The 13829-nt window shown below is 37.2% G+C and overlaps 1 protein-coding gene across 1 annotated transcript; it reads right to left on the reverse strand.

Annotated features, from left to right (window-relative positions):
* Window positions 1-10657: 10657 nt before the first annotated feature.
* Window positions 10658-12452, reverse strand: LOC132700833 (odorant receptor 82a-like). The gene is made up of 7 exons (XM_060668401.1): window positions 12263-12452; window positions 11882-12217; window positions 11579-11813; window positions 11333-11432; window positions 11030-11119; window positions 10821-10976; window positions 10658-10754 (listed from the first exon to the last, which is right to left on the reverse strand). Exons 1-7 carry the CDS (start codon window positions 12450-12452, stop codon window positions 10692-10694), a joined length of 1170 nt encoding a protein of 389 aa, XP_060524384.1. The 3' UTR covers window positions 10658-10691.
* Between the last annotated feature and the right edge of the window lie 1377 nt (window positions 12453-13829).

Consider the following 13829-nt stretch of genomic DNA (forward strand, 5'->3'; position numbering starts at 1 on the left):
ACAAAAACACGAAAAAGGCGTGTAAATGTAAACGAACAAGACAGGGGAAACCATTAGGAGGCAGCAGGCAGTAAGGAGCAGGACGCGACGAAGATAATGGGATCGGTTTTTACGGAAAAATTATTACGACGCGCCTCCCCCCACCATCCCGCTCGTCTTTTGGGAGATTGCGACGCGTTTAATACTGCCGTTTTCGGTAAACAAAGCGATTTGTTTAATCTTTTAAGTCTTTGTTTATTTCGCGTGATGGATCGGAATTCGGGATTAGCAAAAGGGATTTCATTCCTAGCCGTGGTTGCATTTAGAAGGTTCTTACCCATAGCTCTAACACCTAGCAACTTCAGTGGTGATATTCGACGCTTATCCGCCTTTAAAGCGCAGTTCTTCGACGTAAGTAGTAGGTATACGGAGGTTCGAAGACCTTAGGTCTCACTCCTAGCAATGTCAGTAGTAGGTATTAGAACATTCGGCGCCACTGGTTACTCCTAAGAATGTAAAATTTTGTTAGACGCAGTAATAAATAATAAAAGGTCATGTAACAAAAATTCGGAAGTTAATATTTTCTGTGATTTAGTTAAAGTCATCTTTACAAAATAAAAGTTTTCCAGAAATCTGTCACTAATGATCACTTTACCTGGAACATTTTTTTTAATTTTCCTTGTATCCCAAATTCTCAAAACTATTGCCCTTGTCGTAGGTCGCTAAGTGTTATCGTTTAGCCACAAGTCGATTTTTTATTCTCTGATCGAATTTTACCTGTAAATGTGATTTTACCTAACAGGACTTAATGAAATTTGAAAAAGTCATTGTCACCATCTGTTAAGAAATAGTTTCAATTAAAAATATTGCGATATTCAGTTTTGCTACGGAAGAGCAAATTGAAATGCAAATCAAGGACTACGGCTTTATATCTAGGCTTATCCCAATAGAAACGTTCCATCTGCTAAGACATTCATCAGCATACACTGAAGTGTATTGGTGAAAGAAGATCATTCAATCCTAATTATATGAATAAAAGGACACCATGGTATAAAAGAACCGCTGTAAAAGAAGAAAGAATACTTCAAAATGTGGAGGCTAACCCGTCAACGAGAGTATGAGAAAACTTGCTGCTGAGGAAAGAATTGCTTACTCTACATTTTGGAAGTTTGCATAAAAATGATCTTCGGCCTTTCATGTTCAAAGGGTTTATTTTTATTTAATGTTGGTTTAATTTAGGTCTTATTTATTTTGATTTTGATTTTTATTTATTTTTTATTATTTTACCACGTTGAATGTTTCCTCCAAGTTTCCGAACTCAATTCCCCTGTATACAATTATTATTTATTAATTGATGATTTATTTATCAATTGATTTATTGCCTATATTTTTGTTTCTGCATAATACTATTGTTATCGCCATACCCTTACTGTTGGTATTTTTCCGTTTCAATTTGTTTAATATCTACAAAAGTTTCCGATGAATTAACAAAATTTTTGGATAAAGCAAAACTCCTTAAACGAAACAGATTAGAGAACATTTGCTATACTCTCTTTCAATCTAAGCTCGATCGTGGGATGGATACTCTTTTACTCTTGGAAAACTTGAAATTTTACAGAGGCGCTTTTTAAAACTGTTTCTAAAACAGAACAGGAAGTACAAAGCCATTTTGACATTAAACAAATATACTTTTTACATATTGATTTACATTACAATGAAATATATGTCTGGAAAAAAAAACCTGGGGAGAAACCATATGCGGGGGCTAATCTGAAGAAACGGAGGTACAATATCTTCTCAACTAAAATTATGAAAGAAACGACTCGTTGGAATTGAATATAGGTATGTTGTCGAAGCGTTATACAAAGGGCACAAAAAATGTTATTAAGTGGAACCTTGACCGGAACGTAATTCTCTTTGCCGGACGGACCTACGTAGTGGAGCGTCACGGATGTAGCCCATTGAGGGCTAAAATGCGGGAAATTGAGGGATACTGAGATCATGTAAGGCGTTAACGCGGACGGCGGAGCATCGTAACTGCGGGCACGAAGCTCCGATTTGAGCGAGGCATTGGGGGGAAATTGCTCCGGGTGGAGATAATTACTCTAGGAAGAGCGCACAGGCTTTAGGTGGTTGTTTTGCTCGAGAGACGATCCGGCTGATTACGCCGTTTGTCTATGGCGAGACTTGGGGAATACTGACGACTTCAAATTCCACAGGATTAAACTCTGTCGAATGCTTTCGCGATAACGTTTTCCTGGTGTTTTGATATCTTGAACTAGAGGATCATGAGATTTGGAGATACAATTTTTCTTGATTTGTCCTGCATCATGTATTGACTATATCTTGCTGACGTTTCGGCAAACATGGTGTTAGATTGCTCTAGATGCACCATAAATATGGACGAGAATCTTGAATCTTGAATTATTTTTACAAGAAAATGCTAGATACAAATATTTTGATCTTGGTCATGACCTTCAGAAACTGTTGATGGCGTTATTTGCCGTTCCTGATATTTGTTCATGAATTTGTGCGTTAAATCTGGAATATATCCCAGGTAGTACACTTCGCGGCAGACTGCGTATTGTTTCAGGGAGATTTGTCGAATTTTGAAGAATATTTTCTCTGAACAGATCGTTTGTTAACGCTGAGAAATGTCACTATATTTTGTTTACTAAAAAATTAGGTAACTACAAACTGAAATTTTCGGATTCTGTAAAAGATTCGGGACTTCTTTTTGAGATGCACATAGAAAATATTGTTTAAAAGGCTACAAAGAGAATTGGATTTAATTTACGGGTGACTAATAATTGAAATATGCTACGCCGGTCTGGAATCCAATGTATTTTAAATATATCGAACTGCTGTAGAGTGTACAACGAAAATCTGTAAATGCTATAAATTATAGATTCAATAGACACAGATTTTTTTTTATTATAGTGAAAACCTTCATTTTGATTTATTATTTCTTTAAAAAGTTGGAAACAATTTGATTGAATCTCCTTTCGTTTCCATTCTTCGAAACAGGTAAACGGTGCCTGTATCTAGATATCATTCAAACCATTCTTCTCTCTCCGATTATCAGTTGTTGCCGTACTTATAACAGGGTAGAGAACGCGTTTCCGGGTCTTGACCTATTGCTTTGAGTTTTGTTGAGTTTAAACGTAACAATCAACCTACTCTAATAAAAAGCTCTAAATAGTTCTTAATTAGATTTAACTTTGAAGACGTAATTTAAACTAGACACTGAAAAAGGGTTTTTTTTGTGGCATTTTATGCTTTCTTTTTATGGGACAGCTGCGTCCATAGTTCAATATCTGTCAGTTAAATGAATCACTAAATATTATGCTCTTGCGGCTCCACCAACCGGCGTATCCGCAGATAAATCTTCACTCACAAACGTTTGTCTGTTTGAACGGAGCGGTTTCCGGTCTATTTACATTGCAACCGGAGTTTTGTATATCTGCGGGTTGATTAATAGAGATCGGGAACGCGGTCTTAATTAAAAATATGTAAAATGTATGGAAATTTCCCCGAGCCGAGTTTTAATCGGTCCGTCGCAAATATATGCCCTACTTTATAAGGGACACCACGGATATAGACGTAGTTTTAGATAGTTACGTGCCGTCGAACTATCGCACGTCGTCGGCACGGTCGAAAACGAGAATTCGAAAGAGAGATCGCGGTCGACTTGATTTACGGCGGTCACAAATTCCGCGTTTACAACCCAGATTTCCGTCGGGCCTTGTCTCTCGATGCTCCAAATCAGTGTTTAACACCAATAAACCGCAACGCAATAACAATGCTCGCGGAGGATTTATCGCAACTCGGGCCGCAATCGCGAGACTGTTCGAAAGCAACAGACCCCCGGGTTTTACACCGCAGGTCATAAAACAGAGAGCATAGTTAAAATCTCTCGCTCAGGGCCAATATTTGCCAGTTCATTTTCGAGTCGTTCTCTTTGCCAACAAGAAACATGTTATTACAATTTAATTAATTTTATGAATAGATTCGGTAGTAATATTAATATTGAGAAACTTTTCCAAAGGGCTCTCCATTGTTTGTTACGCGGACGGTCTGCCGACAAAGCAACTCTGAGATATAATTTTTGATGCTTTCGCTGACGACACCGAGAGCGCAGTATCAGCAAAAAATAAAAAGAGCCTCAGCGACTTAACGTGCATTTGCTATGTATCAAACTGTATGCATTTAAATTGCACAAACATTGTAGTTACGAAATTCGTTCCAAAAACGTCAATAAAAATTCTGGTGTGTTATTGAGTGTCGAAGAGCAAAAATTGGAAACAATTTCTTCGATTTCCTGAAACTTTGAAGAACCATGCACTCTTTCAGTATAACACAAGAAACAAAAACTTGTTAAGCTTCTTTTTATAGTTTGTCATCCTGTAAGCAAAGGCGGAATATGTGGATATAAAAATCTACAATCTTGCTAGGAAAAACTAGATTTTTTTCAAGTCAGAAGCCAAAATATTTTCACGGGAAAGTGTTTTTATTCGCTTAAATATTTAAATTATTTGTTTAATTGTTTATATATACACTGTTGACATTAAAATGTTTTGGACATTCAAAAATAAACTGATTCAACATTTATCTGTCTATGAAATACTCGAAATCTGAAGAGATTTATTTACAATATTACGAATAATTTTTTTTGTTCCTGTAAATTAATTTACTAAGTCGTTAATTTTCTCGCTTCTCATCTTTAAAAGTTATGTACAGTACAGTTGCTTTCTTTACGTGTTAAGCTTTGGAGGATATATAGAAGTTGCTTAATCAGATGTTTTAAGAACAATAATACTTAACGTTTATTTATATATGTAACTAACGTCAGTTCGGTAAAAAATTTGTAATGACAAAGAAGACCCTCTCACTGCTGTGTTTGTGTGAGATTGGTCCTGAGGGGAGAGGACTCTGCCATTAGAAACCTCAACTACATTTTATCACGCAGTCGGACCTCTGGTTCTTTTATTTTATTATTTGTCATTATTTTTTTCTTTATCATTTAACAATTTTTTGTTCTGGAACCGGCTTTGCTTATCTACTTTGCTAAGATGGCTTCCCAGTTTTACTTTTATTTGTTACTTGAACAGTCCAACTCTGTGAAATTTATTATAAATTAATTAATGAAACAAGAAATCAAAGATATATTTAGGCAAAATCGTTCGAACACTCAAAAACGTCCAATTTTCGATATCAAACGTAAACTAATAAGGCACGTTTCGCCGTCCAAAATTTTTTAAATCGGATAAACCTCTCGCGAAATCGAACCGTATCTTGAGAGAAATCGCGTCAGCAAATTGCCATTTGAATGCAATTCCCCCGATCCGAAAAATCCCAGCGGCGCCGTCGGTAGTCGCCGCCATTCTGAAACGTTTCGTACCGTAACTGGATCGAAAGCGGCAACCTTTAAGGTTCCGATAACTACGACGCGCTTTTATCGAAGGATTAAAGGAATGAACTCTTAAAGGGAGACTAAGTGTAGGGAAAAGAACTTTAGGTACGCCAATGGCGGCCTCTCAAGCTATGCTCAATCTCGTACTTTCTAATCGGGGGATTTTGGAGGCGGCCCCCTGTTATCGTCCACCGTTAAAATCGCAGAGACGTTTAGAGGAATTCCTTAAAATAGGACTACGGTGATTAGTGTAAGCTAGATTTGATTTGATCGGGGCTATCGAGCCGATAGATGAAAACGGAAGCGTTCGTTTTAATCGCCAACGGAGGACTAGAAACTGATTGGGTCATCCGTTATTTTCATCCTCGACACGAAAGGTTTATTGTTTACCTAGAACATATTGTTAAAAAATTATATAATGTCAATTGCACATAAAGATGTATTTGAAAGAAACACTTTTAATCTTTTTTTAACACCACAACCTTCCAATAGCAATGAGGCCGAAAGCAATCCTATACTTGCCACTGTGGTCCTTCCTTACATTCAAAACATTACTGACCACATATCAAAAGTTCTAAAGAAATATAACGTCAAAACCAGATTTATCACTTGTCCAAAAATCTCTCTACATCTTCGGTCCGTCAAAGACAAAATTCAATTTGAGATGCCAGGAGTTTACAGCATTCCATGCATATGCACCAAAGAATACATTGGAGAGACCGGACGAAAAATATCAACTGGGCTCCAAGAACAAGAAAGAGCCTTACGACTAAGACAAATAAACTCATCAGCTGTTGCCGAACACACTCATGAAACCGGACATTACATTTTATTAGATAGAACTGAAATTCTTGCATGTAATCAGTTCTTCTACCAACGAAAAATCCGAGAGCCTATAGAAATCTATAGACAACCTAACAATCTTAACCGCGACTCAGGTCTCTACCTGTCACCAATATGGGAATCAGTCATCTGAGACGGTGTTTATGCAGCTCATTTAGCTCCGCGCCCCTCAAACAATATATAACCAGGCACAGAGTAAAATACGAGCCAGTTTCTTCAGTCAAGCTCTGAAGAAGCCGACAGGATGATTGGCGAAACATCAGCAAGTTCGACTTAAAAACCGACGCAGGAGAAATTCAGAAGTTTTGTAAAAAGAAAAATGTATTTTGCAATGAAGACCTTTTATTAACGAGTCTCTTTAGGCACGAGTGAAGCGTCACAACAGGAATTCATCTACTTAGTGGTGTGTCTTGTGACCATCACATCTCTTCAAAATATTTCTGACAGTTTGTGGGCATCTGATCACTGCATAGTTGGGTATCATAATAATTACAATTTGTGTAGTGACCCCACCATACGCCCCATAGACAAACTACAGCGTCTCAGAATCCACAGATTATTTTACTTTACTGTGACAGCGAGGTGTTTTGTGTATAAATTAAAATGATAGTATTGTGCTTAATTCAGATACTGATGAATTGGCTTGATGAATTTGCAAATTCGTAAGAACAAATTTAAAAACACTGTTTCCTCATGACAAATCGTGTATTATACAGTGGTAAGGTAACAAGGTACGGTATTAGTTCAAGGGGAAAACGCTGGAAATTATTTTGAAATTTCTGAAATGGTCACCACAGTGGGTACTGTTTTACAGCTGAGACCAATTCATTTCTTAATGCTCTTTGCTCTATCTGGAGAGGGTGTCTAAATAATTTCGGAAATAAATATCGATAACTCAAAAACAAAAGGATTCTAAAGAGAGGTTTCTGCTATATATTTTATATACATATATATTTTATTGTTCTTTGTCATCAATATTGTTTTAGATTTCGCTCTTCTATAATTTCGGCAGGGTGTATTAAGTTAAGTTAAGAGTTTGTAGTGAGGTGCGTTAGCGTGTTGCAAATCCCCGATAAGTTTAAGTAAAGGTGAAAATTTGATGAAATCCCTTTACTTTATATCCAATTTAGGGCAGCCTTTATGAAAATCACTTGAAAAAGAGAGACCATCGAAATTTTACGATGTTTTTAAAAGCCTTCTTGCGTGACTTCAGTAACTTAGTTATATTAGATTTTAACAATGGACACGCTCCGCAGAACCGACCTGTCGAAACGCCATTTTCTCCGAACTGTCGGATTTTCCGTTTTCTCCCTTTTTTACATTTTAAATCCGAGGGGTAACCGAAAAGTCGGATAGTTATGCAACCGACATTGTAAGCGTACGCAAACCCAGTTAGCACAGTAAAAATGATTTAAAATAATAATAATTATAATGATCATTTTCACTCATTAATCAAATAAAATCATAATAATTATAATAATGACATTATTCATTCATTAAAGCCAGAGTTTTAATTGAGAGTATAGATAACTTACTACTAAGTAGCCTAAGTAGCACGTGGAGGTTCTGACAAGAATCAGCCACATCATGAGAGGTTCTAAATATATGTTGGAAGGAGAAGAATATTCTGGCGCAGAAATCTGAGTGTCAAGTCATTTTTAAAACTTAAAATAGCGATGATGTTAGCCAACTTCCGAAATAAAGCCTAAGCCTAAGCCTAAGTAAAGGTTGAAGCTCTACTATGACGCTAGGTATAAGAGTTGTTCCCTTTTTTATTTATTTATTATTTTATTATTGTAAATTACAGTCTGTTAAGTGGCTGTATTGGAAAAATAAGTGTAAAATTTTATTAATTTTGTGTGAACTTTCGTTACCATTAGACTCTTATTCTTATTTTCAAAATGTGAGTTATCCTCAGCCACCCTGCGTTAGTAGCATAAGAATAATATTATCAATAACGATTTTCTATTAAATAAAAATTGCTTTTTAGTTTCAATTAATGGATATTTTCGAGATCGCTTTGATCTTACAATTAAGACCCCCGTCACGACCAGATTCTTTTTGTTACCAACTTCCTCCTCCTCTATAATTGCCATTTCGTTCGCCGTCTTCCTTTCTACCTTAAAAAGCCAAGCAAATGTTCTTTAATCAGCTGCGCCGCCCGCGGGAGAGATTTTCCATTTTTTTTGCCACGCTTTAGGGGTGGGAGGGGTGTTCAAATTACGGCATTTGCAAATTCAATTTTGTCTGGATCGAAGAGACGACGAAGGATCACCGCCCGCGGCATTTTTTCCTTCTTTTTTCGCACATTTAACAAAAATACAAAACTAATGGCGTTTCTTAATGAGTGTCGATCAAAATATCCCATTTTAAGATTTGATTAAAGCTGCTTTGGTGGTACCTGCATTGCCTGCAACAAAATTGATTAAAGATTCATCAGTCTTCACTTTGGAACTAGAGATCAACTGAAGGAAGAGCAGAAGTAAATTAGCCATTAAGCCATAAGATCGCCAGCTTTCACGTCATCGCGTCTAAATTGAGTTCGAGAAATTTTGATTTTCATTTGGATTATTCAAATATCCCAAACAGCGCATGAAATAGACGAAAACCGTAAAACGGCTAAATGGTTTATGAGAAAAATATTTTTTTCTATAAGCATAAATAAATTTTAAAAATTTTTGAAAAATACTTCACGACTTTTAATTGCACCTAACTTGTCAGGTTGAAATGTCAAATCGAAAGTTGATAGCTGCATATTTAAGACACCATATTTTATAATATAGCACGAAATATCCTGTGCATTAGAATTTTTAGAATAGAATTAGAATTTAATAGAAATATTTTGGATATCTAGTTATAGCCAATTGTCTTTAAAAGAGCTACCTATTTTTTAGTTTTTTGCAAATTGCCGATGCAACCTGTAAATTTTTAGAAAATCTTATTCTTAATGATTTAGTTCAAAATTTGTTTCGACATTTGCAATCGTTTTTGTGAAACGTGTGCAATTTTAAATGTTTTTAAAAATTTTCTCGACCGCCCAGCCCCCTCCCCCTAGCTAAACTAACTATACTTTGTACCGGTGCCCAGTTTGAACTCGATAGCTTTGAATTTCGGACACTTATCGTGTTTCATAGCTATGTACGAAAAACAGTGGAAAATGGCGAAAAATTCTTACGAAATTATGCTCAAATCGCTAGGAAGTTATTCGCATTTTTAGAGCGTCGACAGAGAACAGACAACAGAGAACAGACAAAAATAAAAACTTTTTTTGATGCCGATTCCATGTGTACCAATAGCGACGCTGTAGGACGCACCTTTTTCGAGATATGAGTTTAGTTGCCAAGCGCGTATACTACGTATAAAGTAATAACTAATACATAGAGGGGTCATCTCCTTAAAACCAATGACAGGCTGCCAACTCTGCTGCCGTCTGGTGGTGGTAGAAAAATTTGCCACCAACGAACACATATATCAGATTTTAAAGCTCAATAATATCCTTGTAACAGTAACAAAGTCCGCTAAGATATCACATATTTTCAGAGGGCCATTCGTTCGCACGGGGAGATATCATAATGGTTGTTGTGGCAGAAGTACTTTTAACATTTTAACAAAATAATGAATTGTCCACCACAAACTTCCTGCCATTTTGTCGCTTAATCATAAGCGTTGTCGCTTTAAAAATCGGAATATATTTAGGTAAATATTTGAGTAATGATGAATTGTAAGTGGTTTACAACCTTTTGTTATCTGCAAGTAATTTTTGTTAATCTCAATTCATGTTGCATACGATCCTCGCACTGCTTGTTTGTTTTTGTTTGTCATTTGTTTTCAGTTTATATTGATGACTTTACATTTTAGATTTTATTTTATGGAGCCATTTTAGATGAAACATTTCACTTGCTAAATAAGTAAATGCCTTGACTAATAGGACTTTACTCTTTCCTATTCTATGCATTTCTATTGCGTCAGCATGAGCGGTATATTTGACACCTTCGGTTTAACGGTCAGAGGGAGGATTAAGGTTTTCACGGTCACCGAAACGCCAACCGTGTAATTTGAACCAAACTATACCGCTAATTTACTTTGGCGTAGGGGCTTTTAGGGCAAATTGCTCCAAATTCGTATTGAGTGCGCCAGAATGGAGGTGGGTGTATTATACAGAGTGGGACGCGACCGATATTAAATTGCGACCGCTTTTAACGCAGTTTAACGCAATATGGCGGACGGAATGAGCTCGCGAACGTAACGGAGCGCGAGCAAATTCGTCACGAAATAATTGATAGCGGCATTTGTTTGGGCAGTAATTTTCCCGAGCATAAATTTTTCCCAAACTCTAATAGGTTGCAGCGTAAATGGGTCTGCCTATCTGTGGAAGTTTATTAGGCCACAAACGAGATGAGTTAACGATGAGTTATCTTTATTGCTTTTAGAGAGTGTCGGAGTTGTTACGCGCAGCTCAATGCGTAGTTTCCGTCAGGCTGTAGATCCAAGTGCAGTAAGAATAGGACGCTTTGATTATCTAAAAAGGAAATATTCAATATTAAACATGTGACTATTTAGTCTCCTGGACTATCATCCATTTTACCCCTAGATAGAGCACATAATCCAAAGATCCGGTAGGAATGGTATCCAGGGTTACGGGTTTTCGAGTCCTAGATAGCATCATCAACACCTTCTTCAATGTGGGCGTATCTGCCTGGTGCCACTTGGAGTCAAGCAACGCTGATCCGATACTTAACATCTGGAAGGGGACATAATTTAAGGTTTCACGCATAAGTTAACCCGAATCCGTACCGAATCTCGAAGTCTTTGTCCGGTGTGGCAAAATACGAAGAGAGATATGAGCCACCCGCTCAATTCGTACAACAGACTGGCGTTCATTTCCTGCAAAATAAGTATCACCGAACGACGTGCTAATCTCTAGAGGTGACGATAAAGTCGATAGGTTGTCGATAAATCGATAAGCAAAGTTGGTTCCATTTCACGATTTTTGCTCCGGAACCCGCTGTGCTTATCTACTCATTGAATATCAAATTATTAAAAATTTAAACTATTCTCTGTATCGTGTCCTCTATCAATTATTAACGGCTGCGCAACCTTTAAGCCTTGGGTCGCTACGCATGCGATGACGACGCCTGACATACACGTGACATGACTCGCGCTTTTGCTCACAACCTTCTTGAACTCCGAGCTTAATCTGAAATCAGAACTTGAGTCGTCCGCAAGGCTCTTGGACAACGCTGTAGGCGATCTGAGTGCAGTATCTTTTTAATTTGATTTTATTCAACTTCCAACTAACTAACTCCAGTCGTCTAGGTCTGAAGTTTAGTGAGGAATTGTTACCTTAGCAACTCTACGTGGTACCTAATGGCGAAAACGATTTCCTTTCGAGTCCTTGGTTCATCGTTTTCGTCAAAAATTGATCTAACCACAGTTTTCAAGTGGTCCACGCGAGTCAAGATCACCTCTGCCACCTCCCATATCATTATAATTAGCACCGCCGAGGTTAGGAAATATGAGACGTAGCCGGTGATTTGGAACCCCAGGAATGCGTGTTTAAATGGCGAAGGCAGTGTTCCTGTTTGAAAGCAACGAATCTTTGTAAACACCACCAAATCACAAAATCCTTTATTATCCATGACTCACCATTGTATGGTATCCAAGTTGGAGTTATCATGTTACAAATTTCCTGCAAACCTTGACGTTTATTCCTGCGACCGCATTCACGGTCGGAAATGGTCATCGTGACACTCAGGCAGACTCCTGCGGTGCAAAAAATGATCCATAGTAACGACAATTTGTTCATCCTGCGTGTGGTAGTACGATAGGTCGGAGGTTCTCCAAATGGTCGTCGACTAGTGACGCGAGTATAAAGAGCAGACCAATCCCAACAATGGATCCAATATTGGCAGTCCAGACGGATGATACAGATTCCGCCGCAAATGACGATGAGGTCGTCTATGATAACTGAACGGACTTGATCTGGAAATAATGGTTCGAGACTATCTATCTTAAATGTTCACTTACTTTTGAGAGAGACTATGAAGTGAGCTATGGTTGTGACGACGCAAGCCGAGGAAAATATTCTGAAGGTAGAAGAAACGATCCAAAATTTTCGTTTTTCAATACTCGCTGTAGGAAAAAACCAGAAATACTGGAGGTACTTTAATGTGTAGTAGAAGGGATCGGTTGGATCCACGTGGTAAAGGATATCCATTGGAATAGTGGTACGAATTATCGATGTTAAGGGATTTTATATGACTCTACAGATGCGTGGTCTTTAATTAGTTGTCGCGTATAATTATTTTCAAACCGAACTCGCATGAATTTTTAACGCTTTTAATATTGCTTTATAAAAATTAAAAACGTTTCGTTCTCTCTGCAGACAAAAGGAAAATAAATAATTGATGCCAGCGCAAGGTCGATCCATGGTTTTAAAATGGTTGCGTTTAACAACTTTGTTTTGAAGGTGCTAAATATTTTCTTAAACATCAGCTCTTAAGTCTCCTTAATGGGGCAAGATTACGTTTCTGTCAATCTTCAGCTAACTTATTTTCAAGATCGTTATTTGAGATGTTTTTGGTACTTAAGGAGAAATTAAAAATATTTTACCTCTTTTAGGAATGGATTTTTAGGTGTAAATGATTTCGCAAGCAAATGTTTTAGTTGTTTTTAGGTTTTGTTGTGCCTGAATTTTATAGGCTCGTTATCAAAAACCGGAAACCCGCTCAAAACAGAACTATGAATTTAAACTGGAGATATAAAAATCCCCTTTAAGATTCCATAAGTTTTGTTCGAAAGTTTTAAGTGCATCTGTCTAGGATACCCGGGCTGCGAAACGGAGACGTAACCCACCGGTTTTGTTTTGGGAAACTTTCGACCGTACTTTATTAAAAATGACGAAACTTTGGCAATTTCTGCGCGGCCGCATTTTTGTTTTTGAAAAATCTGTTCGCAAACTGCGCTCCACGCCCTGGCCCGAAATTGAATGTTTATCGCGAAAATTTATGTAGACAGATAATCGCATAGTTTACATTTTGAATTACACAGGGTGTTATGTGTTTTTTTTTCATAATTGCCCGTTCTGAGGTAGTAAACAAAGTTGCATGCATATATACATATGTATATGTATATGTATTTTTTTAAAGATCCGATGATATAGACGGTAGCATGCTTGGTTACCAAACTTTATTCAGTCGTTTTCGATACTAGTCAGTTTTTTTTCTTTAATTATCCTTTTAGCTTCGTTCTCATTCCCTTTTTCTTTTGACATTTTGCACATATTATTGTTAGATGGCTGACCTCGAATTGTGTACCGACTCAGCAGCATGTATTAGAGAATGATTATGATCTGATAGGCGTAACGTGGCTTGGTCAAGTAGTGGATGATCGAGGATTGAGCCTGAATATATATAACTTTTTCCATTAAGGCCGTTTAAATAGCCTTGGCGGTAAAGGAACACTTGAAATGCAGGGCATTCCTAGCAAATAGTCTACATTTTGTTGAGTATGTTTGGGTTAAACTGTGTCTGGGTGACTTCAACATACATATGTCGGAGTTGAATTCTTTAAGAACTGAATGTCTACTTAATAT

This window comes from Cylas formicarius, unplaced genomic scaffold (genome assembly GCF_029955315.1).
Source record: "Cylas formicarius isolate icCylForm1 unplaced genomic scaffold, icCylForm1.1 PGA_scaffold_4__25_contigs__length_36172078, whole genome shotgun sequence".
Classification (NCBI taxonomy): Eukaryota; Metazoa; Arthropoda; class Insecta; order Coleoptera; family Brentidae; genus Cylas; species Cylas formicarius.

Coding starts and splice junctions, on each gene's coding strand:
- LOC132700833 (XM_060668401.1), bottom strand. CDS start 12,452: ATGGATATCCTTTACCACGTGGATCCAACCGATCCCTTCTACTACACA. Junction 11,120..11,332: donor TAGCGACCCAAGGCTTAAAG/GTTGCGCAGCCG, acceptor CTTATTTTGCAG/GAAATGAACGCCAGTCTGTT. Junction 10,755..10,820: donor ATTATGTGCTCTATCTAGGG/GTAAAATGGATG, acceptor TTTCCTTTTTAG/ATAATCAAAGCGTCCTATTC.